Source organism: Fimicolochytrium jonesii, assembly GCF_025526975.1.
Source record: "Fimicolochytrium jonesii strain JEL569 chromosome Unknown EV422scaffold_8, whole genome shotgun sequence".
Classification (NCBI taxonomy): domain Eukaryota; kingdom Fungi; phylum Chytridiomycota; class Chytridiomycetes; order Spizellomycetales; family Powellomycetaceae; genus Fimicolochytrium; species Fimicolochytrium jonesii.
The window spans coordinates 751,486-775,930 of record NW_026515675.1 but is presented as its reverse complement, the minus strand read 5'-3'; the positions used below and the strand labels follow the sequence as shown (position 1 = coordinate 775,930).

General features: G+C 55.9%; 6 protein-coding genes across 6 annotated transcripts; 5 read left to right on the top strand and 1 right to left on the bottom strand.

The window, feature by feature from the left end:
• Window positions 1-462: 462 nt before the first annotated feature.
• On the top strand, window positions 463-6,359 carry EV422DRAFT_566636 (uncharacterized protein; the record flags this gene model as incomplete). Its single annotated transcript, XM_053072456.1, has 10 exons — window positions 463-481; window positions 564-663; window positions 732-805; window positions 870-1,239; window positions 1,317-3,324; window positions 3,400-3,489; window positions 3,556-4,689; window positions 4,758-4,827; window positions 4,896-6,167; window positions 6,232-6,359. The coding sequence occupies 10 exons, from the start codon at window positions 463-465 to the stop codon at window positions 6,357-6,359; spliced, it is 5,265 nt and encodes a 1,754-aa protein (XP_052926606.1).
• A 97-nt stretch (window positions 6,360-6,456) lies between these two features.
• On the top strand, window positions 6,457-11,546 carry EV422DRAFT_526016 (Sec1-like protein). Its single transcript, XM_053070104.1, has 5 exons — window positions 6,457-6,794; window positions 6,873-7,641; window positions 7,709-7,772; window positions 7,837-8,794; window positions 8,867-11,546. Exons 1-5 carry the CDS (start codon window positions 6,761-6,763, stop codon window positions 11,386-11,388), a joined length of 4,347 nt encoding a protein of 1,448 aa, XP_052926605.1. The 5' UTR covers window positions 6,457-6,760; the 3' UTR covers window positions 11,389-11,546.
• Window positions 11,547-13,068, bottom strand: EV422DRAFT_526013 (uncharacterized protein). Its single transcript, XM_053070103.1, has 6 exons — window positions 12,891-13,068; window positions 12,505-12,751; window positions 12,397-12,441; window positions 12,210-12,317; window positions 11,931-12,140; window positions 11,547-11,856 (listed from the first exon to the last, which is right to left on the bottom strand). The coding sequence occupies exons 1-6, from the start codon at window positions 12,935-12,937 to the stop codon at window positions 11,590-11,592; spliced, it is 924 nt and encodes a 307-aa protein (XP_052926604.1). The 5' UTR covers window positions 12,938-13,068; the 3' UTR covers window positions 11,547-11,589.
• Window positions 13,069-13,794: 726 nt separating this feature from the next.
• Window positions 13,795-16,308, top strand: EV422DRAFT_495254 (P-loop containing nucleoside triphosphate hydrolase protein; the record flags this gene model as incomplete). The annotated part of the gene is made up of 4 exons (XM_053067802.1): window positions 13,795-14,076; window positions 14,144-14,890; window positions 14,965-15,090; window positions 15,295-16,308. Coding segments are annotated over 4 exons (2,169 nt in total), but the record flags the coding sequence as incomplete, so codon positions are not given.
• A 1,663-nt stretch (window positions 16,309-17,971) lies between these two features.
• Window positions 17,972-19,547, top strand: EV422DRAFT_420741 (uncharacterized protein). The gene has a single exon (XM_053067102.1). It carries the CDS (start codon window positions 18,198-18,200, stop codon window positions 19,452-19,454), a length of 1,257 nt encoding a protein of 418 aa, XP_052926602.1. The 5' UTR covers window positions 17,972-18,197; the 3' UTR covers window positions 19,455-19,547.
• Window positions 19,548-20,496: 949 nt separating this feature from the next.
• On the top strand, window positions 20,497-23,962 carry EV422DRAFT_526005 (glycosyl hydrolases family 31-domain-containing protein; the record flags this gene model as incomplete). The annotated part of the gene is made up of 2 exons (XM_053070102.1): window positions 20,497-22,826; window positions 22,901-23,962. Coding segments are annotated over exons 1-2 (2,788 nt in total), but the record flags the coding sequence as incomplete, so codon positions are not given.
• Between the last annotated feature and the right edge of the window lie 483 nt (window positions 23,963-24,445).

The window sequence follows — 24,445 nt, the reverse complement described above, 5'->3', positions numbered from 1 at the left end:
GCATCGTATGTAGAGCCTCTATATGCCCACTTTAGGCAGTAGTAGAGTGGTATGGAAGCCCAAATGCTGGTTGATTTGTGAGCGGGTTGAAGATGGCGCTTGCACCACGCGACTGGCGGTGCGCGAGGGGAGGGCTGTGAGGGCGGCCAATGACAGCCGCCCACCCAGATCCATCGCATTTCCTGCAATCCCAAGACTTCAGACAAGACCGAGATCAATATACACGGCCGAACCCCCGACTCAACATAGTCTCAGCTCTCCTCCACTAGCGCTCTCGATCCATAGGCTTGCTGGGCTGGACAGGGACTATATACGCCTTGCCCCCACCGACGCCATACCACTTTGAAGTGAACTCGGCAGCCACTAGTTTCCCGTCGCGCTGTACATGTGCAGGACGATTGCAGTTGGGCAACCGCCGACTGTCCCAATCTCACTCCAACTCCCTATCTTAGCTCGTTCATCATGCCCCTCGACGAAGAAAGTATGTCATCCACCGGGTTGCTTTCAAAACCTTCCCGACGAATGGTGCAGGAAAGAGCTGACCGAATTCTGTCCCCACCCAGTCGAAATCTGCAGAGTATGTCGGTGTCCCTCCACTCCAGAACAGCCGCTTCATTATCCATGCAAATGTTCGGGATCGATGAAATATGTGCACCAGGATTGGTAAGAATGACGTGCCAAAACCGTCCTGCCACTCGTACCGTTGTTTTCTCACACGTCACTCGGAACAGTCTTGAAGAATGGCTACAGCACAGCAAAAAGCGCCAATGCGAGATTTGCAACTATCCCTTCTCTTTCACCCCAAGTAAGTGTCTGCGTGCATCAGCGTCTTCGTCAGCATTCAAACCTCATCGTAAATCCCTCTTCAGTATACTCTGACCAAGCCCCCGAACGCATATCCGTCCTCTTTTTCATCTCCGTCCTTGGCCGCCGCCTGCTCTCCATGTCCCGCTTCTACACTCGCGTAGTCGTAGCTGCCCTCGTCTGGCTGATATGGGTGCCGTACCTCACCGTGTGGATATGGCGGATGCATTTCCAGCCGTCGTTATTACTCAGCGCGTTTGTGGATGGGCAGGCGACGTTATGGAAGGCGGTGAAGATTGAGATTCCGTTTGGGAGGTTGGCGGTGTTTGCGACGACGATGCCGTTGATTCCGTTTAGGTCGTCACCGCCGACGGAGGGAAGGGCGGAACCCTGGGCGTTTGCTGTGGGTGGGCCGGATTATGGTCGACTGCTGAGGTGAGAAATTTCCACCTCACTTTTTTTTTTCACGACGCAATCACAGGTGCTCACCGCAAAAAATCCGCATCATCCAGCACATTCTTCGCCGACGTCTTCGAAGGCCAAATCATTGCCTCAATCGCAGTCATCATCTGCCTCGCCTTCCTCTGTCTCCGAGAATACGTCGTGATGAACACGCCGGTGGATGGACAGGGCCGGCCTATCAATCTCCCGGCACCGCCCGCGGAACTGGACGAGTTGCCGCCGGTGGAAGCTGCGGTTGAGGAGGCTGTGAGGATGCATATGGCGGAACAGGAGCGGGAAAATGGGGGTGTGGTGGGACTGCCCGCTGCTGAACAACCGGTTCCACATGTACATGGCGATTTTATTGCACATCGGACGGATGGTGGGGATGCGGCGGAAGACAAACTTGATGTTCAGCAAAGTGGAAATCGACAACCATTCGCGTATGTTGGGATGTACGACCCAGCAAACATCGGAAAGGACGCGGTCGAGGTGAACGCATCCAGTTCGGGCCTGCGGCGACGGAGGAGTACCGGGCACACTACGGAGGAGGAAGAGCATAGCCGTCACGCGTCTGAAGACCATGCATCGAGTTCCGGTGTCCATCGACCACCACAACCAGAGAATCCCGGGTCACTACACTCAGTAGACTCGAAGGACCACCCACCCCCACGCTTCGGCAGCACCATCCCCGGCCTCGGCTTCGACCACGAAATCTCGCAATTCGGGGCACGGATAACAGCCTTCCCCACCTTAGCATCCGAAACCGAGGCGCATGAAGTCCCCCCCAACGCCCTTCAGCCCATGTCTTTGGGTCTAGGCGACACGTCGTTTGATGAGGATGAAGACGATGACGATGAGCAGGAGGAGGCGGAGCAGGAAAGCGTGGTTGTGGATAAGGGGAAGAAATCGGTCATGTTGGAAGCGTTGGAAGCGGATGCGGAGGAGACTGCGAAACGGTTGCGGAGTGCTGCTACTGATTATGATTTGATGAAGTTGAAGCGGTCGGGGTCGCAGCAGGATGCATCGGAGGATCACGGTGGCGCGAGTCTCGTGGTTGAATCTGCAGATGAAGCCAACTCGGAGGATGCAGCGGCGATACCTGAAGACGACAACGACCAGATGTGGGAAGACATCGACGACGTATTTAACGAGCCGGTCGCACCCAATAATGCCCGAGGAGTGCTGCTCGGCTATTTCGGTGGGAACAGGGAGGACGGCGAACGCGAACACGATAATATCGCCCAACAACAACAACCACCCCCACCACCCCCACCCCGCCCCGCCCCCGTCCACCCCCTCGTCCGCCACATAGCCGACGCCGCCGCCGCCAACCCCAACCCCGACGTAATCCGTCAACTCGAAGCCGCCGCCCCCAACGCTCCCCCTGCCGACAACAACAACATCGACCTAAACGTCAACAACGAGATGAACGCCTTCCTCGAACTCGTCGGCGTCTACGGTCCCCTCGAGCACCTCTTGCAGTCCGTCATCATGGTAGTCCTCGTCATCATCGTCGCCCTCCTCCTAGGGGTGTGGATACCCTACTGGATCGGCCGCGCGATGATGTACATGGTGAAAGATGTGTATGCACCGGGCGTCGGGTGGGCGGTGGAGAAGTTGCAGGTGGTGACGGATCCGTTGCTGGATCCGGTGGTGGATTTGGTGTTGGGCGGGGTTAAGGTGGCGGGGGTTGGCGGGGTTGGGGCGGGGGCTGTGAGGAAGTTTGTGGGGAAGGGGGCAAGTGAGAGTGTGGGCGGCAGAGTGAAGGGGAATCTGACGGAGGAGGGTAATCGGGATATTCCGCGAGCGGTTGATGTGGAGAAGGCGAATGAGACGGTGACGCCGGTGATGGTGCAGGTCTTTGAGGCTCAGATCGCGAGCAGTGTCAACTACACCGACACGCTTACTTCCAAGGCCAACCTTACTGTGGTTGGTAACACCACATTACCCTCAGTTGGGTCGAAGAACGCTGCTGCAGACGCCGAAGAGCCGGAGAAGTTCCTGGGTATCCCGGAGAAGATCCTGTTTACGATTATTGGATATTTCACGCAGATTTTTTTTATCTTTGATTATGCTGTATGTTGCCGTTTCTGTTCGAGAGACGCGGGGGTTTGGACGGTTGTTGAACTTGTTTCTTCTTTGTTGATGTAGAGACGAACGGGGTTGTTGCAGCATCCTTATGCGCAGACTTTGAAGAGGATTTCGTTGAAGTGGTTTTCGTATCTGGGCATGGGTATCAAGGTATGTGATTCATTGTATACGATTCGATTTGCGAATTCCAGATATCTAATTCCCTCATCCCCTCAGTTCTCATTCTTCCTAACAATCGAACTCGGCGCCTTCCCGCTCTTCTGCGGAATCCTAATCGACATCTGCACCCTCCCCCTCTTCGGCGCGCACGTCAACCTCGCCTCCCGCTGGGCCTTCTACAAAGCCCACCCCTGGACCTCCGAATTCCTCCACTGGCTCGCGGGCACCACCTTCATGTTCCAATTCGCCCTCTACATCTCCACCATCCGCCGCGTCGTGCGTCCGGGGGTCATGTGGTTCATCCGCGACCCTAACGACCCGCAGTTCCATCCGATGAACGATATCCTTGAGCGGCCGGTGCTTACGCAGATTCGGAAACTGGCGTTCGGGACCATGATGTACGCGCTGATGGTCGTCGGCGGGGTCGGGGGCGTTGTCGGGTGCGTGTGGGTGTACGATCACCTGACGGGGCAGACGGAGGGTCCCGGGAAGATGTGGCCGTTGAAGTGGGATTTGTCGGAGCCGATGTCGGAGTTTCCGATCGATTTGCTGATTTTTCATTTTGTGGTGCCGTGGACTGTGGCGTGGATCCAGCCGAAGGAGCTGTTAGAGAGGCTGGTGCAGGCGTGGTTCAGGGTTATGGCGAGGCATTTGAGGTTGACGAGTTTTTTGATTGGGGGGGTGGGGGTGGAAGTGGAGAGAATTGGGGGTGGGGAGGGGGGGAATGAGCGGGTGGATCACGGACAGGGCAATGGTGCGGGTATTGTGGCGGTTGAAAACGCCGTCGAGACCGAAGGGGACGCGGGCGCTGACGTTCAACCCGCGAACGCGCCAGTTACTGGCGGCAATGTCGCGGAGACCGAGACAGGGAGCGGTCTTACGGAAGCGAAAGAAGGAGAACCTTCATCAGCGCCTCATCGCTCCGATACCGAAGGAGAACCTGCAGCCTCATCAAGCTCACCCACGAAGCCAACCACATCCTCCACCAAACCCCGAACAAAACACGGCCTAGACCGCGAATTCCCCTACATGCGCGTCCCCAACCACGACCACGTGGAACTCATTCCGGGCGAACGCATGCTAACCCCAATGCGGAGGGACGAACCCTTACGTGGCAGGGAGGGCGAGACGGAGGAGGAGGTGCGGTTGAATTGGACGAAGGTTTATGTGCCGGAGGATTTCAAGATAAGGGTATGTCGGGTGGTGGGGGATGAGTAGTGGGGGGATGGTGTGACTTACCGTTTTTGGGGGTTTTGTAGGTGGGGCTATTGCTGTTTTTCCAGTGGGTGTGTGGGACGTTGTTGATTGCTGCGATTATCATCGTGCCTCGTAAGTAACGTTTGTGTGTTCGGTTTAACCAGCTGGCGTGGAACCAACAAGTTTGCCATGCACCGCAGTATTCCTGGGTCGGACATTCTTCATCCAAGCCTCCACACTCATCCCCAACGTCGAAGCATTCACAACCCCCTCCTACAACCCTCTAAGGAACGCAACCCTGCTCGCAGAAACAGCAAACAACACGACCACAACAATCTCGCATCCGAAACGCATCATGCGCCCCGACTTGCCTGTTCACGACATGTACTCATACGCGGTCGGGATCTTCTTGCTGTTCTTGACGCTGCATCCTGTTATACGGCTGAATGATTTGATTCGATCGTGGCAGCGGAGGACGCATACCCAGCGGACGACTATTGCGCAACGTGCTTCTCCCGCTGCGAATACTGGAGGAGTCGGCCATTCGATAGGCGGGGAGACTCCAGCTCGCATTGTGCGGCGACACCCATGGCGACGCGTAGTGCGGAGATGGGTGCATCGTGGGATGCGATCCTCGGTTCTGGTGGCGAAACTGGCGTTTCTGGGATTCATGTTTGGAATCCTCCTACCGCTACTGGAGGGATTACTCTTCGACATGTACCTAATCCAACCCTTCCGCCCCCTCGTCGTTCCACGGTTTGCGTCAACCGGCGGTCTCCCAACACCAGTGCAACCCACCTCCGGTGGCGGCGGCGGCTCGCGCTACGTCGGGGTCAACCTCGCCGCACCGCCCACCCACGCCCAAGCGACACGGATGCTGATCCAAGCGTTGTTGCAAGACTGGGCCCTCGGCGCAGTCTACATGAAGATCGGCTGGGCGCTCGTGATGGTCGGCCCGGAGAACGACGTGCAGCGCGTTCTTCGGGAGATGGTCACCGGCGGCGTGCGGCGCGTGCGGGTCCGGCCCGTGTGGAACGTTGTCATCCGCCCATTACTGCTCATCTGCCTCGCGCTCACCATCGTGCCGATTTCCGCCGCGGCGGGGATCCGGTATGTGTGGAAACCGGCGTTGATGCAGGCCGGTGGGGGTGGGGATAGCGAGTCGACGGTTAGTCTGGCGTTGAGTCTGAGGTGGGCGTTTCCGGGGACCTTGGTATGTGGGTTGGTTGTGGGCGCGCTGTGGGCGGGTGTGAAGGCGCTGTTGGCGTGGATGGAGCAGATTAGGGAGGAGCAGTTTTTGGTGGGGAGGAGGCTGCATAATTTGGATGATGGGGGGGCGGTGGCTGGGCGGGCGCCGCAGACGACAGCCCCGCAAGTACCGGCACCGGTTGTTGATGCACCTGTACGGGATGGACATCCGACAGCGGCGCCACTGCCTGAGGAAGGCTCGATAGCGGCGGGACCATCCGACAGTGGGTCACGAACGGAAGCAGCTTCCGGAACGGTCGGCGCAGAGTCAATACCAACCGCATCCAGTTCACCAGCAACAATCACTCGCCACCACCAACACCACTGAGCCTCTACCCTCATCATCCATCTCGACGGCAGTTGGTGCCGTTGAAGCTCTGACGGACCCATTGCATACCGCGGAAGGCATCCTCTGAGCCCATAGTGCAACGCCGAGGAAGAGGGAAGAGCGTAGCTTTGTTGGCCAATCTGTATATACACATATCCAAAACATACAGTATATCCTCATGTTAGTGAGTGGTGCTGAACATGAAGCCAACTACTGACAGCGCGTTACCTGGATCCCGAGCCAAGTTACCGGGGACCGGGGCTGTGGGTCGGTCGCCCAAGTGGCTTCGCCCGATGGCTCGCTCTCGTCCTCCCGAAGCGGCCCAGCTGCCCAGTGGACAACGATCGCTGCTGCTGTTTCCCACAGAGAAAACTCGCACTCTCGCGCTCAAAGGCTCATCAAAGAGAGCGCTCTTCAGTTGCCGCTGTTGGCAAGCAGCGGGCTTGAGACAGGGGGTCACATAATTTACAAAAGTCAACTTAGAAAACCATGACGATATCCCTAAAGGATGCCGTCAAAAAGCGTACGCAGATGGACAGCTGGCCTTTGGTTCTTTCGTTTCCAGCTGGTCTCTGACTGACTCTTTGACCCCCACCTGCAGGCATTCTGGTAGACTCGCTAAAGTCCGTTCAAACACCGGGAACATGGAAAGTCCTCCTCGTCGACGAGCACGTGCTGCGTGTTATGAACAGCGTCTGCGATGTCCACGATCTGGCCGACGTGAATGTACCCGTGACGGAGACGCTCTCAGCACGGAAGAGGACACGATACCCGGACAAAGAAGCCATTTACCTCATTTCCCCGACGAAAGAATCTGTCGAGTTCCTGGTCAAAGACTTCAGCGGGTCAAAACCGATGTACGCCGCAGCGCATATCTTCTGCATAGCCGCCCTCCCTGACGCACTGTTCGACTACATCAAAACCTCGAATGTCCGGAAATACATCCAGGCGCTGAAGGAGATCAACATTGACTTTTTGCCGTTCGAGTCGCAGGTGTTTCATTTCGATGACATTTCCGCGTTCTTGAAAACCCATGATAGGTCGGATTTCGGGGAGGTTGATAAGTACCTCGATAGTGTTGCGGATAGGATGAAATCCGTGCTGTCGACGATGGAGGACTCGCCGGTGATACGGTACTTTGATCCGACGGGCAGCCGCGATACATTGTCGGCGCATTTGGCGTTTAAGGTTCATGATGCCATTGCGGAGATGAAGGAGCTGGATCCCACGTGGCCGCCGGAGAGCGCTTATCCTCAGACGGAGCTGATAATTGTAGATAGGACTGCGGATCCGCTTATCCCGTTGTTGCATTCGCTGACGTATCAGGCGGCTTTGCATGATCTGTTGCAGATGGATGGGTCGACTGTGACGTGGGTTTCCGGTCCACATTTTGCTTCGTGAAGGGAGCTTTGTGCTAATGCGGTACACTCCCGACAGGTACACCAAAGATGAGTCAGTGGGAATCCAGACTGCGATAGTGGACGAAGCGGATTCCGTCTTTGTAAGTTCACCCGTTGCTAGTATTGGATGATTGGCAGGAACTCACGAATTCTTACATTGTTCAGAACGAAGTCCGCGATCTCTTCGTAGCAGATGCCTGGAAGAAGATCCTGCAGGCGAAAAATGATCTCGATGACAGCACCTCGGACTCGGAGACCTCCTTGGACTCATTGAAGAAGATCGACGCACTGAAGGAGAAGCTGCTGGGGCTTCCTCAAGCGCAGAAGCGTTTCGAGAAAGTTGCCTTGCACATTCACTTGTACGCTGAGATCATGCAGAACGTCAATGAGAGGAAAATTGGGGACCTCGCCAACATACAACAGACCATCGCAACGGGTGAAGATCCAGATGGAACGAAACGGCCACCTACTCTCCTCCAACACCTGGAACAAATATTAGAGGACCCAAATTACCTCGTAGAAGACAAGCTACGCACGTTACTAACGTTCATCCTGGGCTCAGCGGGAGCGGACCGGAGACACCTGGTCGAAGTCGGCCAGCTGATGGCGGAGATACCCACCTTACGAGGCCTCGATTACATCGGCGCCGTCCCTGGCGAGATCGATCCCCTCAACCCACAATGGAGGTATACGGATGTGGGAAGGAGGGCGTTACGACAAAAATCTCGTAAACGGACAAGCACCAGCGAAGAGGAACAACCGTACGATATCCACAGATACGTCCCGGCCTTGAAGTACATATTACAGGACGCGATAGCGGGCGAGCTGGACCCGCAAATGTTCCCCACCACCGACGCCAACACCAACCCAGCGGCGATGGACGATGAGGGCAGCACCGGAGCTAGCCAGGAAAAGCAGATTGGCCGAGGAACGCTGATCTCGTTCAGTGGAGAGTTTCAGCCGATGTGGGCGAGTAGGAAACCGCCAACCGGTGCGGATGTGAATGTGGATTTGCGTGCGAATGGGAGCCGGATCATTGTGCTGTTTGTTGATGGGGTTACGTTCCCGGAGTTGCGGGTTGCGAGGGAGGTTATGTCGACGTCGCAGAGGGAGGTTTATATAGGTGCGACATGGTCGAGTTTTTATCCGTTTTGATGGAGATGGAGTACTGACGAAGCCTTTGGTCAACCGACAGGTTCCCCCGGCCTGCTAACGCCATCAGTCTTTGTGTCCAGCCTCCGCGAGCTCGGAAGCCTGCCAACCCCACCCACAAAGATGCCCGTAGTGATGCACAAGAACCTGCTCGCGCAAAAGCCAGTGGACGGACTGAGGAGGTCTAGCCGCATCACAGGGCCAGCGAAACGAGCATCGGTTGCGTCTCCTGGTGCCATTACAGCTCCACCTCCGGAAAGTGAAGCTATCCTCCAGCAGCAGCGGTTGGAGGAGAAGCCGTTACCGGCGCTGGCGCTGCCTTCGGAGCGGACGGCGGTTCCTGTACAGGCACCCGCAAGAGTTTCCGAACTAGTACCGGTTCAAAGAAGCATCGCGCCAAACCCACAGTTGGTTCAGCCAAACGTATCGTCGGAAAAGCGCGAAGCCTCCGACTCCAAACCGCGGAACTCAATCGATTCCCCATCCGACGGATCCCGTCGCAGCTCCTCACAATCCTTCCAAGCAAGCATACCCACCGCCAAGGACGAAAGCTTTGACCACAACGCGAGGCGTTCGATCGATTCAGGCTCCGATGGATCTCGTCGGAGCTCCGCACAGTTCGTTCAGCCGAGCATACCCCAGCAGCAGTCACGGCGGTCGATCGATGTGCAGTCGGATGGATCTCCTCGTGGCGCGGAAGTGCGGGCACCTACGCCTACAACGCAAGGTGAACAGCAGGCTGGGTCTCGTCGTACCTCTGAAGCCCTAGCCCCCGCGCCGGAACAGCAAGCAGCGAGCCTTGAAATCACGGCGTCACAGGATTCAAGCACGCCACTGGCTAGGTTACCCGGCCGCGAGGGCGGCAATGCAGGTGCACCGACAAGGTCTTTGTTTCATAATCGCCGCCCCTCGCGGCCTGCGCCGGGTGAGACATCTGCGCCGATGCAGCGGCAGCATTCTGGACCCGCGCCCGGTTTGTCCGCGCCAGTGTCCCCGCCCCGACGGGAGTCGAATGGACATATGAATGTTGGGTCGGGGGTGCCGCTACAGCAGGGGAGGCGGGGTTCTGATGCTACGGGGATGCCGCAAGCTGAGCAGCAGAGGGACGCGCAGGGTGTCGTGCCTCCGGCGTACCCGTACACTGCACAGCAAACCCGCCCAATCGATATGGCTGTGCCTGCGTCCCGTCCTGTCCCGCAACCAGATTCGGCGCCGGCTTCAACGTACCCCTCTCTATCCCAGCCACAACAAGCAGTCCAATCACAACGCCCTGTATCCGCGGGCAATCGACCCGCAGCTGTGGTTCCGGAAATCATCTCGCCGCAATCGGTATACACGCCACCCATGTACGTCCCGCCTACCACCCAGATTGGGGTCCCGCCACCCCGCAACAAGTCCCGCGGACAACCCATCGTCCCACCTCCATCACTGGTCCAGCGGCCTGGTGCGAACATTTCGCCTCCGAAGCCCGACCCGAATCGCCAGAGTTTGGGTGCGCAGGGTAGGCCACTTGATGGTGCACAGCGGCCCCCTGCGCCTCTAACAAGCGCCAAACCGGAGACCTCCAGACCAACACAAGCCGCTTCACAGCGTCCCTCATCCGCTGCAAATCAAAGTAACGAGCGCCCGCACCCCTCCACGTCCCGCCAAAGCCTCGAGGAAAGGCAACCCATCCCACAATACCCAGCCGCGCCGAGATCAGACAGTCCCGAGGACCCGGACATGAAAGCAGCCATTGCGGCTAGTCTGGCTGAGTTGGCGAAGGAGAGGGAGATGGAGAGGCTTAGGTATGAGGAGTTGGCGGCGGCGAGGGCGGGGCAGGGCCAGACGTATGCGGTGGCGGGGGAGAAACGTCAGTATCACCAGCAGCAGCAGCAGCAGCAGCAGCAGCAACATCAACATCAACAGCAGCAGCAACCGCAACATCACCAGCATCAACATGTACATTTCCCCGCCGCAAACTCATCACCCGCATCCCAATCCCCTACACCATACGGAACCTTCGCGCCATCAACCGCACCCCACCAAGCCTACCCACAATACCAGCCGCCCCAACACCCGCCAGCCCCCTCACACCCCTCCACAGGCTACACCGCGCCATCCCACTCAGGCCCCTACACCAACGCACACATCTCTCCTCAAATCCCCCACTCATCACCACATCCCTCCACCGCCCCCGCACCCATCCCCTTCTCCTCTCGCCCGCTGTACAGACAGGGCGCGTATCGACAGGCGTCGCGGCCTGGTCAATCGGACATGCCCAGTGATGCATCGTATGGAAGGGATTACGCCACATCCCCGTCAATGGGCCTGAGTCCACCGGCACCCACCTACCTGGCACCCTATACACAGCCGTCGTCCGACAGTATCCAGTCGCCGGCGTATTACCCCGCCCATACGTTCTCGTCCGCGCCGGCGTATCAGGGGCATCAGATGCAGTATCACCAGGGGCAGTATCACCAGGGGCAGGGGAATCGGTCGCCGCCGAGGCAGGCGAATGGGCCGCCGCCGGGCGCGTTTCAGGGTGGGGGGCAGCAGCATCCGGGGCAGGAGAGGCCGAGGTAGCCGTGGGGGGATTGTAGAGTCTCAGGAAATTTGGGTACGTTGTGTAGTCAGGCGTAGGTTTCTTTGAGGTAGAATCTGGGCGGGACGTGGTCCCCGAGAAGTGTAGACGTATCCAGCAACGGAAGTATAGATAGTAATGGCAAATGCAGCATGGATGTGTATTATGTCTATGATATGAACCAGTCCCACCCACGATCCTCATCATATCTTCACCTTGGTCTGATACTCAAACAGCCGTAACAGATTCCTCTGCAGCATCGCAACAGTGACTTTACCGACCGAGGGCACGTATATGGACGCTTTGCCCTTGATATCGTCCTGGAAGTTTTTGGCGGTGGAGAAGTTGACGGCGATGACGCCGTCTTTGAGTTGTGCGGTTTCGAGCTTGTAGGTGGGGGACGGGACGCCGGTGATGACGATGTCGGAGCGGGAGAGGGCTTCGGGGAGGGTGCAGTCTGTTTCGAAGACCTGGGTGTGCGCGGAAACAGGTTGTTAGTGATCGACTCTGGGGGCGGAACGGGGAGAGGGACGGTGGATCGCACCTCATGCTTCTTCAGATGCAACCCTTGTCCTCTATGCAGCTCCATGATTCCATCGACATCGACTGAGTACACCTTGGCGCCGTCGTTGGCGAGAAGAGCCGCCAATGGACGACCTACGACCTCGCTTCGGTTGATGATGGTGATGGTCTTGCCGTGGAGACGGTCGCCGTAGTTGAGTATCTTGTTGTATGCGCCGATGTATTCTAGGATCTGGGGTGTGAACGTGTGAGACTAGGCATTTGGAGACATAACGCGAAGACGATGAATGCGATATTATACCTTGACCAATGCCAATGGCGTGCATGGAAGTATGCACTTGATGGTATTTTCCTTATCCAGGTATCGCACGTTGTGGTACATGTTATATCTGTATTTGAAACAGAGGCCCTAATGAGGGCAGAAAACGCGCCTAAGTCTCGTGCGGTAGGGAAGACGGACGTTCAAGTTGCAGACACAAGCGACTTACTTCCACATCCTTTTGCGGGCTCACGATGTTTTGTATGTATCCATCCTGCAGCCATCGAGAGGTTTAGTCTTTTACCCTGCGCCTCCGTTACAAGAAGACCAACCAAACCTGTGTTCCGCCAAAGACGGGATAATAGACCATAATCCCGTGAACATTCTTATCCTCATTCGCTTCAATGAGGCGGTCCTCCAGTTCCGTTCGTGGGCATCGCCTACACTCGAACCTCAGCCCGGTCTCTGCACACGTTTTTGCACTCCACTCGGCATATTTGGCGGCAGCGGGGTCCTCATTGGCAAGGAACGCGACGAGTAATGGTTTCGTTTCCAAGGCTGTGATCTGTTGCTTAAGCTCGGAGCTGAAATAACAAACGCATACCGTCAGTTTTCGCAGTCGGTTGAAGACGAGAAGCTTGGGAAGGTTTCGGCCTCGAATTCCCAGGGTCCAAACGAGGCTTTTGGTCGGTTGCCGGCTCGTTTCGCCAGGGTCCTACTTACATGAAGGACTCGGCGACATTTGCCGCGCTGATGGTTTTGCAGGACATGTTGTTGCTGGATAACTTTCGAGCCTTGAAGCTGTTTGGTTGGTATGTTGCGGTGGCGAAGAGGCGGTTGCCCGCAGTGGCAGCTGTGATAAACAGGCGGTGATGGGGTCGAGCGAAAAAAAAGGTTCGCACGCACAGCTGAGTTTCTTTGTGCAAAACGTCACGGCTTTGCGACGCGCCGCGTTGATCTATCGGATCTACTCCCTGTGCGATCTCACGCATGATTCACTCGCTGCTGATGCGATGCAGGCCTACATTGCAATATGAATGCAACTGGCAGCCGGCAATGGTGGATCTTTACATCGTCTGGCATTGCGGTCGCCCGGCTGTCTGTCCCTATGTACAGTACATAGGAACCGGATTTATGAGATAGAGGGCCCCCCATCAGCCCGTTGCTCCAGATCCACCGGGCGTTCATTCACAGTCGTTGAGCGGGGTCTACGAACACTGATATACCACTCAGTAGCATATTCCTATGCCGTCAGAGACTGTACTGACGGGAAACTTTTGCGACAGGGGCGTCAATCCATCCGATCACAAGCCCGAGAAGCCTGCCTGCTTAGAAAGTCTGAGGGAGCGACGCGTCCCAACCGCCAGAAACACCGCACGGCTCCACCGCCTGGGCTGTCCGCTGTCTGCACCACCCACTCACCCGGCGCAACCAGACCCCTGCTACGTCCGGTAAGTCAGTCAGCGACACACACACTTCCCACGTACAGTCATGTCGGTGAGTGTCCGCTGTCCTAGGGCCGCCGTGTTAGAGGAGAGACACGTCCACGTCAGGTTCAACGCGTGGAAGCTTGCTTGGTGCGTTGCTCATTGACCTACCTATTATACTCGCACACGTACAGGAACGAGAGGCGGTCAAGGTCGTAGTCAGATGTAGACCCTTCAGTGAGAAAGAGAAGGCCGCCGGACACTCGAATATCGTAGCGATAAGCAAAGAGGCCGCGACTGTCGCCATCACAAACCCAAAGAGCGCCTCCGATCTCCCAAAGACATTCACCTTCGATAGTGTGTTTGATATCTCCAGTACACAGCAGGAGGTCTATAATAAGACGGCGAGACCCATCATCGAGAGTGTACTTAATGGTTACAATGGCACGATCTTTGCATATGGGCAAACGGGCACCGGAAAGGTTCGTGATTAGGCCTTGGCAAGATGTGAATATATTCATCGAAGGCTAATGAGATATCGGGTGGTAGACCTTCTCCATGGAGGGCATCCGCGATGTCCCAGAGCTGCGAGGAATCATCCCTAACGCCTTTGCGCACATCTTCGCCGAAATCTCCATGGCGGACAAATCCACCCAGTTCCTGGTTCGAGCATCCTACCTCGAGATCTACAACGAGGACATCAGAGATCTCCTCAACCCGAAAGCCGGCAAGCTAGAAATCAAGGAGCGCGCAGATATTGGTATCTACGTAAAGGACCTGAGGACGTTCGTGATCAAGGATGTGGAAGAGATGGACCGATTGATGTCGTTTGGAAACAAGAACCGCTCCGTCGGCGCGACGGAAATGAACGCGACGAGTTCACGCTCCCATTCCATTTTCAGCATCACAGTCGAAGCCAGCGAAAAGGGCCAAGATGGGGAAGAGCACATCCGCGCCGGAAAACTGCATTTGGTCGATCTGGCTGGTTCAGAACGGCAGGGCAAGACTGGCGCGACCGGGGATCGGTTGAAGGAGGCCACCAAGATCAATCTGTCTCTGTCGGCGTTGGGGAACGTCATTAGTACGCTGGTGGATGGGAAGAGCTCGCATATCCCGTATCGGGATTCGAAGCTCACGCGGCTGTTGCAGGACTCGCTGGGTGGGAATGCGAAGACGTTGATGGTGGCGACTATGAGTCCGGCGAGTTATAACTTTGAGGAGACGCTGTCGACGCTGCGGTACGCGAATCGGGCGAAGAATATCAAGAATAAGCCGAAGATCAATGAGGATCCGAAGGTACTTGCTGATGTGTGCTGCTTTGTAAGGTGCCATTTGCTCCAACTAAAGATGGGCACCCTCAATTCCTATAGGACGCGATGCTGAGAGAGTTCCAAGAAGAAATCAAGCGCCTAAAAGCCCAGCTAGACCAAATGGACAGCAGCGGAACAGGAGTGACAGGCGAACCCATCATCCAAGAGGTGGAAGAGATCGAAGAGGTGGAAGAGATAGAAGACGTAGACATCCCGGACCAAGTACCTGGAGCGGCCCCGGAACCCCGCGGAGAGAAGCCAAAGAAGACAAAGGCAAAAAGGGTCAAAGTCAAAGTAGCCGCCCCACCCAGCACAGATACCAGAGCATCCGCTCCGGGCGGCGGTGGTGCACAACTATCGCATCCAGACCACGAAAAGATGCTAGTCGAGATGCAAGAACAAGTAGAAGCCGAGAAACGCCACATCCTCGAATCCAAAGACATTGAAGAATCCGAACGCAACCGTCTCCTCGACGCCCTCAACTCCCGCGGCGCCGAGCTCGAGTCCGAAAAGGAAGCGCGGAACCAATTAACCGCCAAACTCTCCCAGCTGGAACAAAAGCTGCTGATCGGGGGCGTGAACGCGATCGATAAACACGAGGGGCAGAAACTGGAACTGGCCAAACAACAACAGGAGATCGAAGAACGTGCAAGACGGGAACGTGAACTGGCCCGGGAACTCGAAGAACACGAGGAGGCAGGTCTACAGATCGAGGAAGAATTCTCATCATTACAGGAAGAAGCCGCGGCCAAGACCAAAAAGCTCAAAAAACTCTGGACCCTCCTCATGCGGCACAAATCCGAGATCAAAGACCTCCAAGAAGAACACCAACGCGAGCGCGAACAGCTCCTCGAAACAGTCCGCGATCTCACCCGCGAGCTCAAACTCCGCATGTTGGTCCTCGACTCGTTCGTACCCCGGGACTCGCTGGAGCTCCTTGAATCGTTCGCCGAGTACGATGAGACGAGCGAGAAGTGGCGGATAGCGCATATCGCGCATGCCGGGAACAATATCCGTGGGAAACGGAGCTTGGTGTCGGGGTTGCCGCTGCATCGTGATCAGTATGGGCCTGCGGGCGAGCAGGGGATGGATGGGGAGGAGCCGCCGTGGAATCCGATGGTTGCGTTTCCGGATCCGTATTTATCATACGACACGCCGGTGGGGTCGGGCGGGAAGCGGAAGAAGACGGCTGGTGGGGGGGAGATGGGGAAGAAGGGGTTGGGGAGCGGGGATCGGCCGTCAGGGAAGAGGCCGGGGACTGTGGGAGCTAAACGGACGCCGACGAAGGGGAGTCGGGAGAAGAATGTGGCTACGCCGACGCCGACTAAGTTGCAGGCGGAGGATGATGCAAAGGCGCCGCCGTCTGCAAGAGGGCTTGTGGGCAAGACGAAACATTATGCATGAAGCCGTTTGATTTTCTTGGAGGACGCTGATTAGATTAGAGGGATGTCTGGGGCTTTCTTCTGCTGATTATTGTATACAATTTTGAACGCTTTTGGACGCTCTTTTCGAACTCAAGTCTTTCGTGTCACCCAAGCCAGCGAAACCACAGTGCGTGTCGTGCGCCTACGGTCAGGGAGGCCAACGCATCGCATAATTCGCAAGATTTCTGATGTACGTAGATAGATGGATCCGACCTATGAGAGAACGTCCCAGTACATATACAGTCTCCAACAGCACTGGTGTGCGATAACTCCGCATGAGAGAGCGTTACCGACCTCTGCCACATATCCTCATCTGCCCACGGTGGCCACGTTCCCACGACTGGCCGGTGATTTCTCCTGACGGTATGTCCTCGTTCTCTTCATTTTCCCACGTGCACCGTCTAGGTCCCGATCTGCCCATGTTTCCCACCACCACCGTCAACGGAAGCGGTGGGATGAAAATGACCGTGTTCGATGTGCGTGCTGCATTTTAGATGTCGGAACAGGAGCGTCAGGCTACCGGCCGTCTCACCGTCGAACTATTGGTGGTTCTCATCAAGCAACTTCGAGTGACCCTTGGTCGCCGACAACCCCCTGGAATTCCCTTGACGCCTCGATGCTTGGGGTGCATTTTGTTGTTACGCCTGCGGTGGCAAGGAGTTCAAAGAGACATTCTGGAGGTTCGTGGAAACCATATCGGGTGACTCTGGGGAGAACGTTCGGGCGTCTGTAGCTTAGGTCTAGATATGTAACTTTAGGTTCAAACGCTTAATACTCCGGTAGTTTACTGATTCCCGTTTTGAACACGATAATTAGTTTGTGACTGTATGGTGAATGGTATCCTCAAGAACCTGACGTCAGCGAGCTCTTCACATCTCCCTGATCTGAGATCTCATACCACCCAGAAACGACCAAGTGACAAGAACTATTACGGCGGGTGATATTCGGCGCCAAGCCGTATTGCTTATCCGCGCCCATGGCTCCAGACCCCACGGGTTACATAGCGTACCGTACATGACCGGCGTGCGAGATATCTTCGTATTGATAGTGTGCATCATGCATGCGAGCCCTGTGATCGGACTCCATGAGGGCTCAGGTTGCCATTTGAACGACGAGGGATGCAAACGAGGGGAGGTGCTTGCGCTGTCCGAATCCTGATCAGAAGAGCACCCTGGATCTGGATTCTTGATCCCCGCGGCTTATATATAGGTATGTACATACATACGGTAAACTCTAAAGTACAGTACAGTGCGTATACGCGTTGCGCCCACGCGTATTTTGCCCCTGGCGTCGTCATCTCACAGATAGGCAGCAGCCTCAGCGATCAGACATCCGCATCCAGCCAGCAACAGGCTGCTTTTACCCCGTATATCAGTACGCAGGCACAATCAATCTCCCCGGATCCATGCGGCTTAGGCAGCGTCTGTCTAAAATGCATATAACCCAGCCTGCGTGTTGATCATGCACCGTGACATTCCCAATCTGGCTGTGGACAGGGACCACGTATACTGTATGCTGGTGCATTTCGGATGTCAATACCTATCACGCAGACGCCTGAGATGGGATCTCTGACTTTGATACATGTACAGCATGGGACGGAACATACTAGAGGTCGTCGGGGTAAACGCCCACCCATGATGCCGCTGCCAATCAGTGGGATCATTGTGTTTGATCTCGGCCCGCCGCGAGCCCTATGGAAGAATATGAGAGATACGTTTACGTGCCTGGGACGTAGAAGATGACACCAGAAGAACGAAGGAACAAAGACCATCGCCATAGATCCCCGAATCGCATAAAAGGAAGCAGCGTCGTATCCACTCCCCATACCTGCAGCACCCACACTTCCAAATTTTTCTGTCACATTTCATCATGAGCTGGTTCTCATCCCTTGCGCCTTTAGCCCTTGCGGTCTCTGCAGTTCTTGCATCGCCTGCGCCGAATCCCTACCGTGACCAGCAGGTGCTCCGATGCACGCTCAACGACGATGCACAAGTTCAGCATATCAAGTCCGCAAAACTCGATGTATGGTCACATCACATCGGCCTGAACCGCCCCGTCGACATTCGAGTCAACGCCGAGCAGCAACGAGCCCTGGAGGCAACCGGCGCTCAATGCGGTTCTTTCATTGAGGACATTGCTCGGCTCATCAAGACCGAGAACGAGCCGGCAACCCTGGACCGTCGGCAGACCAGCGACACGTTTTTCTCAAAGTACCGCACGTACGCCGAAATCAACACCAAGATCGCCGATTGGGCCAAGGCGTACCCCGCGCTGTTCACCAATCTCGGTTCAATTGGAACCACCGTTGAGAATCGTGCCATCCCCGCTTTCAAGATCTCCAAGGGTTCGTCTTCAACCAAGAAAGCCATCTGGTTCAACGGCGGCATCCACGCTCGTGAATGGATATCGCCCGCCACCGTTATGTACCTCGCCAACGTTCTCTTGACCGGCTCCGACCCGGCGTTAGCCGCGTACCTCGACAAGGTCGACTTTTATATTACCCCCGTCTCCAACCCCGACGGATACGTATACACCCAGACCGACCGGATGTGGAGGAAGAACCGTAGAAAGAACCCTGGAAGCTCTTGCGTAGGGACCGATTTGAATCGTAACTTCAATGAGCATTGGGCGGTTGCGGGCACATCGTCCGACCCGTGCGATGAGACCTTCCCCGGGAGCGGCCCTGGGTCCGAGCTCGAGAACAAGGCTCTCACTTCCTTTGTCACCAAGATCCCCAACCGCCTTGCCGGGATCGATTTCCATTCTTACGGACAGTTGATTCTGCGTCCATGGGGATGGACCGACACCGCTCCTGACAACGCCGCCAAGTACAAGGCTTTGGGTGATGGTGTCCGCGATGCCATCCGCGCCCAGTCCGGAACGAGATACACCTCCGAAGCCGGCGCTGACCTGTACCCGGCCTCGGGCGCAACCGACGACTGGATGAACGCCAAAGCCAAGATGGTCGGATACACCATTGAGCTGAGGGATACCGGAAACTACGGGTTCGTCCTTCCAGCGTCCCAGATCGTCCCCACAGGCAATGAAATCGTTGCCGGCGTCAAGGCGTTCCTCAAATACGTCCTTGCGAATCCCATCCCCACTCCCTCGATCCCTCCCAACTAAACTAAGGTGCCCAACGATGGCTTTTGATAGAGTAGTTCTGCTTTCCTCGAAAATTGACCTTTTCCCGATTCTGCAACGTCGTGATGTTCTTCACGCTGTCTTTTCTGTATCATATGTACGCACTTTTTCCGAACTGTATCATACCATCCAATTCGTATACCCTTTGTCGTCCGTACCATCGCTCACTCAATGTTCTTGCGCTGCAAGCTGCTGCTGTACATATACGTACATGCATGTGTATGCCTGTACTGTACCTACATAGTCTAGGGCCTTGGGCTCTGGTGCTCTCTGGGGACCTGATATGCGTCCACGAAACGCATGGTGATGTCCTGATCACGGATTTCCCAGACGGGCGCGGGCGAACTGCGAATGGAAACCAATTCCGACAGCGCGTAGCATGCTGTCAAAGCAGCTGTCAACAGCAATTTGGCTTCCTTACGCTTGGAGGCACCGTCACTTGGCGTACACTTTCCCCCACGGATACCGTAACCGATCGTCGGCGCCCTTTCATAACGTAGGCATAAGTTTGTTGAGAGCCACCAGCCACACTCATCAGGTTTCTTGGTGCCTGAAAGCCCCAGATCCCAACCTGCGCCTCTATCGGGTGACGAGGTATCCCAGTCTGATGTACGGGACAACGTGGAGGTTGTATTTTGGTTTGCCAGCCGACAACGTGGGGGTTGTATTTTGGTTTGCCAGCCGCTGGAAGCCGCTGAAGCTCTTTCGTGGGGCTTTCACAGCACCCTCGATGGCGGGGCACTATAGAGCGACCCCTGTACCGGAGCTCGGTAGAATCCTCCGAGGGCGTACATATATCTACAACTTCCCTTCATTTGGCATTTTGACGCTTCCGGCCGCCGACTCGGGACCAAGTGAACAGGAATCATGTAATTTGGATATTTCATGAGGAACTAAATATACAACTTCTGAAGGTCTCATGATGTGCACGAAAAACTGTCACGAGGGCGGATGTTGGCCTCATAGGAGCTCTCGGGAGAAGCTGGGATTTGGTAAGGGGGTCCTCACCTTCAAACTCAATTTCCCACCGTCGGTCGCCCGTTCATCCCTCAATCGATGACACACCGGAATGACGCTTCCGAGCGTAAAGTGCGAGGATCTGTCAAACTTCCAGCGAGTTGGGGTCGAGAGGAAAGGCTACCCACGGCCGGTTGGTCCTACAATAATTTCTACGACCAAGCCCCGGCGGCGGACTTCGAGAAAAGAGATATTTCGAAGTTGGTGGTCGGAACTTTGGGCTACGCCGGCCATCTGTACCGGGCGTCTCTCGTGAAGCCGGCGGGATACAAGAACAGCGAGGCCAATTTTTAGTTGTTGTCGAGAGAGCTCCGTGAAGAATGGGCGTTGGCAAACCCGGCTTCATAGCAGTGTATAAAACTCCGACGCCATCCCTCATCCCCTTCGCCTTCAGCACCTTTCAGGTTTCGTAACTCACACGACAAATCTGAAGATGGTCTTCAAACCCCTCGTCGCTGCGACTCTCGCGATCGCCGCATTGGCGCGCGGAGTCGTTGCCGACCCGCCTGATTTCCACAACTGCACCACGACCCCTTACTGCGTCCGTAACCGCAACATCGCTGACACGAGGACGGCCGCCAACAGCCCTTACTCCCTGTGGTCCGCCGAGTTCGACCATGCCAAGAACGCTGTCGTCGGAAAGATCTACAACAGCAAAGCCCAGAAGAAGCTGACTTTCAAGCTTTCCTTCCTCAAAAACACTCACGCCGCTCGCTTCATCGTCAACGAGGAGAATCCCGCTCACGTCCGTTACGATGGCGCTTACAAACATGCCTTCCAGCACGACCCGAAGAACATCGACTTATCCAAGCTCGAGAAGAAGGAGACGGAGAAGACCATCCTAGTCAAGTACGGTGCGAAAGAAGTACTCATCCAGAAGAAGCCTTTCAAACTGACTGCCCGCGTCGATGGAAAGCCTATCGCTGAAGTCAACTCCAAGGGTTGGTTCAACTTCGAGAACAGCTTGAAGAAGAAGGAGGGCGACAACTGGGAGACGATTACGGAGGTCAACGACTGGGTCGACAAGACCGGTATCATCACCTACACCGACAAGCACGGCAACCGCCCTACATCCGTGGCCGCCGACATTACATTCCCCGGCTTCGACTTTGTCACTGGAATCCCCGAGCACGCCTCGCCTTCCTTGAACCTCAAGTCCACCCGTGGCGCCGATGCCTACTGGCAGGACCCCTACCGCTTCTGGAACACGGACACCTACGCGTACCCCGTGCCCAGCAACGCTGCCAACTACGGTGCCATTCCCCTCATCATTGCCCAGAAGCCCGGCCAGGCCGCTGGTATCTTCTGGGTCAACCCCGCCGAGGCTTGGGTCGACATCTCTCGCGAGAACAACTCTACCACTACGCACTTCATGTCCGAGGACGGTGTGATCGACCTCGTTTTCTTCTTCGGCAAGTCCGCCCTCGAGGTCTCCCGCTCCTACGCTGAGCTCACTGGTTCCCAGCAGCTCCCCCAGCGTTTCGCGCTCGGTTACCACCAATGCCGATACTCCTACATGAACACCTCCGACGTTCTTGCCGTCGACAGCGGCTTCGACGAACATTCCATCCCCTACGACGTCATGTGGCTCGACATTGACCACACATCGGGAATGAGGTACTTCACCTGGAACCACACTCGCTTCGAAGACCCCGTTGGTCTGCAAAACTACTTTGGGGAGAAGAAGCACCGTCAAATGGTCACCATCAAAGACCCCCATTTGGCCAAGGATTCCAAGTACTTTGCCTACAAACAGTTCCTGAACGCAGACTTATTGATGAAGACCGCCAACAAATCCGTCTACGAGGGCAAATGCTGGCCCAGCAACATCGATGAGTCGATGGGCCGAACGCTTGCGGTTTGGCCCGACTGGTTGAACCCCAACGCGAGGAGCCTGTGGGCGAGCTTCTTCTCCTACGAGAAGTACCCGGAACAAACAAAGTATTTGTTCACATGGAACGACATGAACGAACCGGCTGTCTTCGCCGGCCCGGACAAATCTTCCCCGCGTGACAACCTTCACGTCAACGGTGTTGAGCATAGGGCGGTGCACAACATGGTTGGCTCCCTCATGCTCGCCTCCTCGTATCTCGGCCATCTTAAGAAGGAGAAGTACACTCAACGTCCCTTCATCCTGACCCGCTCCTTCTTTGCTGGAAGTCAACGCTACGGTGCCATGTGGATGGGTGATTCGAAGTCGACCTGGGAACACTTGCAAGTGGCATCGCCGACACTTCAGGGGCTCGCGCTTGGTGGATATGGATTCGCTGGGGGCGACATTGGAGGGTTCATCAGCGAGCCAGGAATGGGACCGGGTGGGGAGCTTTTGACTCGTTGGTAGGTTATCATTGAGTGTCAATGTTTTCACCTTAGGTTCTTAGCATGGAAACTCATTTGAATATCTATACAAGGTACAATTCCGCCGTTTTCACTGGATTCTTCCGTGGACACTCCGACAAGGACAGTGCCCGCCGCGAACCTTGGGTGTACGGCGAACCCTACACCACGGCCATCCGAAAGGCCATACGTCTCCGCTACACGTTGCTCCCGTACATCTACACCGAGTTCTTCTCGCACGCCGTTCAGCCCTATCCGCTCCTGCGTCCGATGTTCGCCTCGTTCCCTCAGAACCCACAAGCCTACGAATACGACGACCAATATTTCTTTGGATCGTCGATTCTCGTGAAGCCCGTAGCGGCGCCCAACGTCACAAAGACGACCATTTACATTGCCGAGGACCAGAGCTACTACAATCTCTTCGACTGGGCTAAGGTCGACAAGAAGGGATTGTACGAAGTTGAGGCCCCCTGGGACACCATCGCTGCCTTCGTCCGCGGTGGTACCGTCCTTCCGACGAGATTCGGCGTCACCGACGGATCATCAAAAACTCACTCGGTCCTGCCTTTGGAGGTCATCGTCGCTGTTTCCAAGGAAGGCACGGCCTCTGGGAAGATCTACCACGACGACGGAACCTCCTTTGAAAATCAAAAGGGCGCCTACATCTGGAAGGAGGTTTCTTTGGAAGGCAAGACCATCAAGTCTTGCGACGTTCTTGCCGGCAAGAAGTCGGTTTACACCAACGGTCTCGGTGAAATCCCCTTCTCTCCCAAGAACCACTTCCAGAAGAGGGACCCGACCCACATCAAGTACGTTTCTCTTGTCGGCTACAAGGAGGTCAAGAGCGCCAAGCTCGTCGTCAACGGCAAGGCCAAGAACGTCGCTGTTCACGTCAAGGGCAATAAGACCAAGATCGAGGTCAACGTCAGACTTGGCGACGACTGGGAGGTCGTCCTAGCTTAGATGCATTCATTACCCCTAGATAGAGCATCTAGACCTCGTTCCTAGATAGAGCATTCACTCAGTATCAATCCCTCTTTGTGCTATACCTCGCATGAATTTCGACATCCTTCGTTCATTACAAATTTGCAATTGCAAATAAATTCTTTGCGCCTGAACAAGGCTTGGTTCTCAAAGCTTTCTGTTTGGACTACCGCGTGTTCTTCCTACGAGGGAAAATCAAATGCTTGGTAATGAGGCGAAGTCTAGATCTAAGAGGCGGACGATCGCGGACGCTACCGCAATTCGGATCGCGTGGATAGGTGATGTTGGTGTGGCATTTGTCACGGTCCTCGCTATCCTTTGCAAGCGGAAACAGACGGTTGGCCGCATGTGGCGGAAGGAGATTCCCGGAAAACGGAGTTTGAGATGTGCCTGAGGCGAGACCCGAAATTGACAGCAGGTGCGGCGTTCTGACAGTTTGACAGCCTGTCATAGCGCATTCCCCCCGTCCCTCACACACCCCGGTCTTCAATGATAGAACGGCAGGATCCGCCGCTGGACGGTCTGAAGCCGCTTGCTTTCCCAGACATCCGAAATCCGCCTGTTCCAATCAGAGAGTGATTGCTGACCGCTGCCGTCCGACGGCCGCTCCGAGATGGTCATAGCGCGGGGGTGAT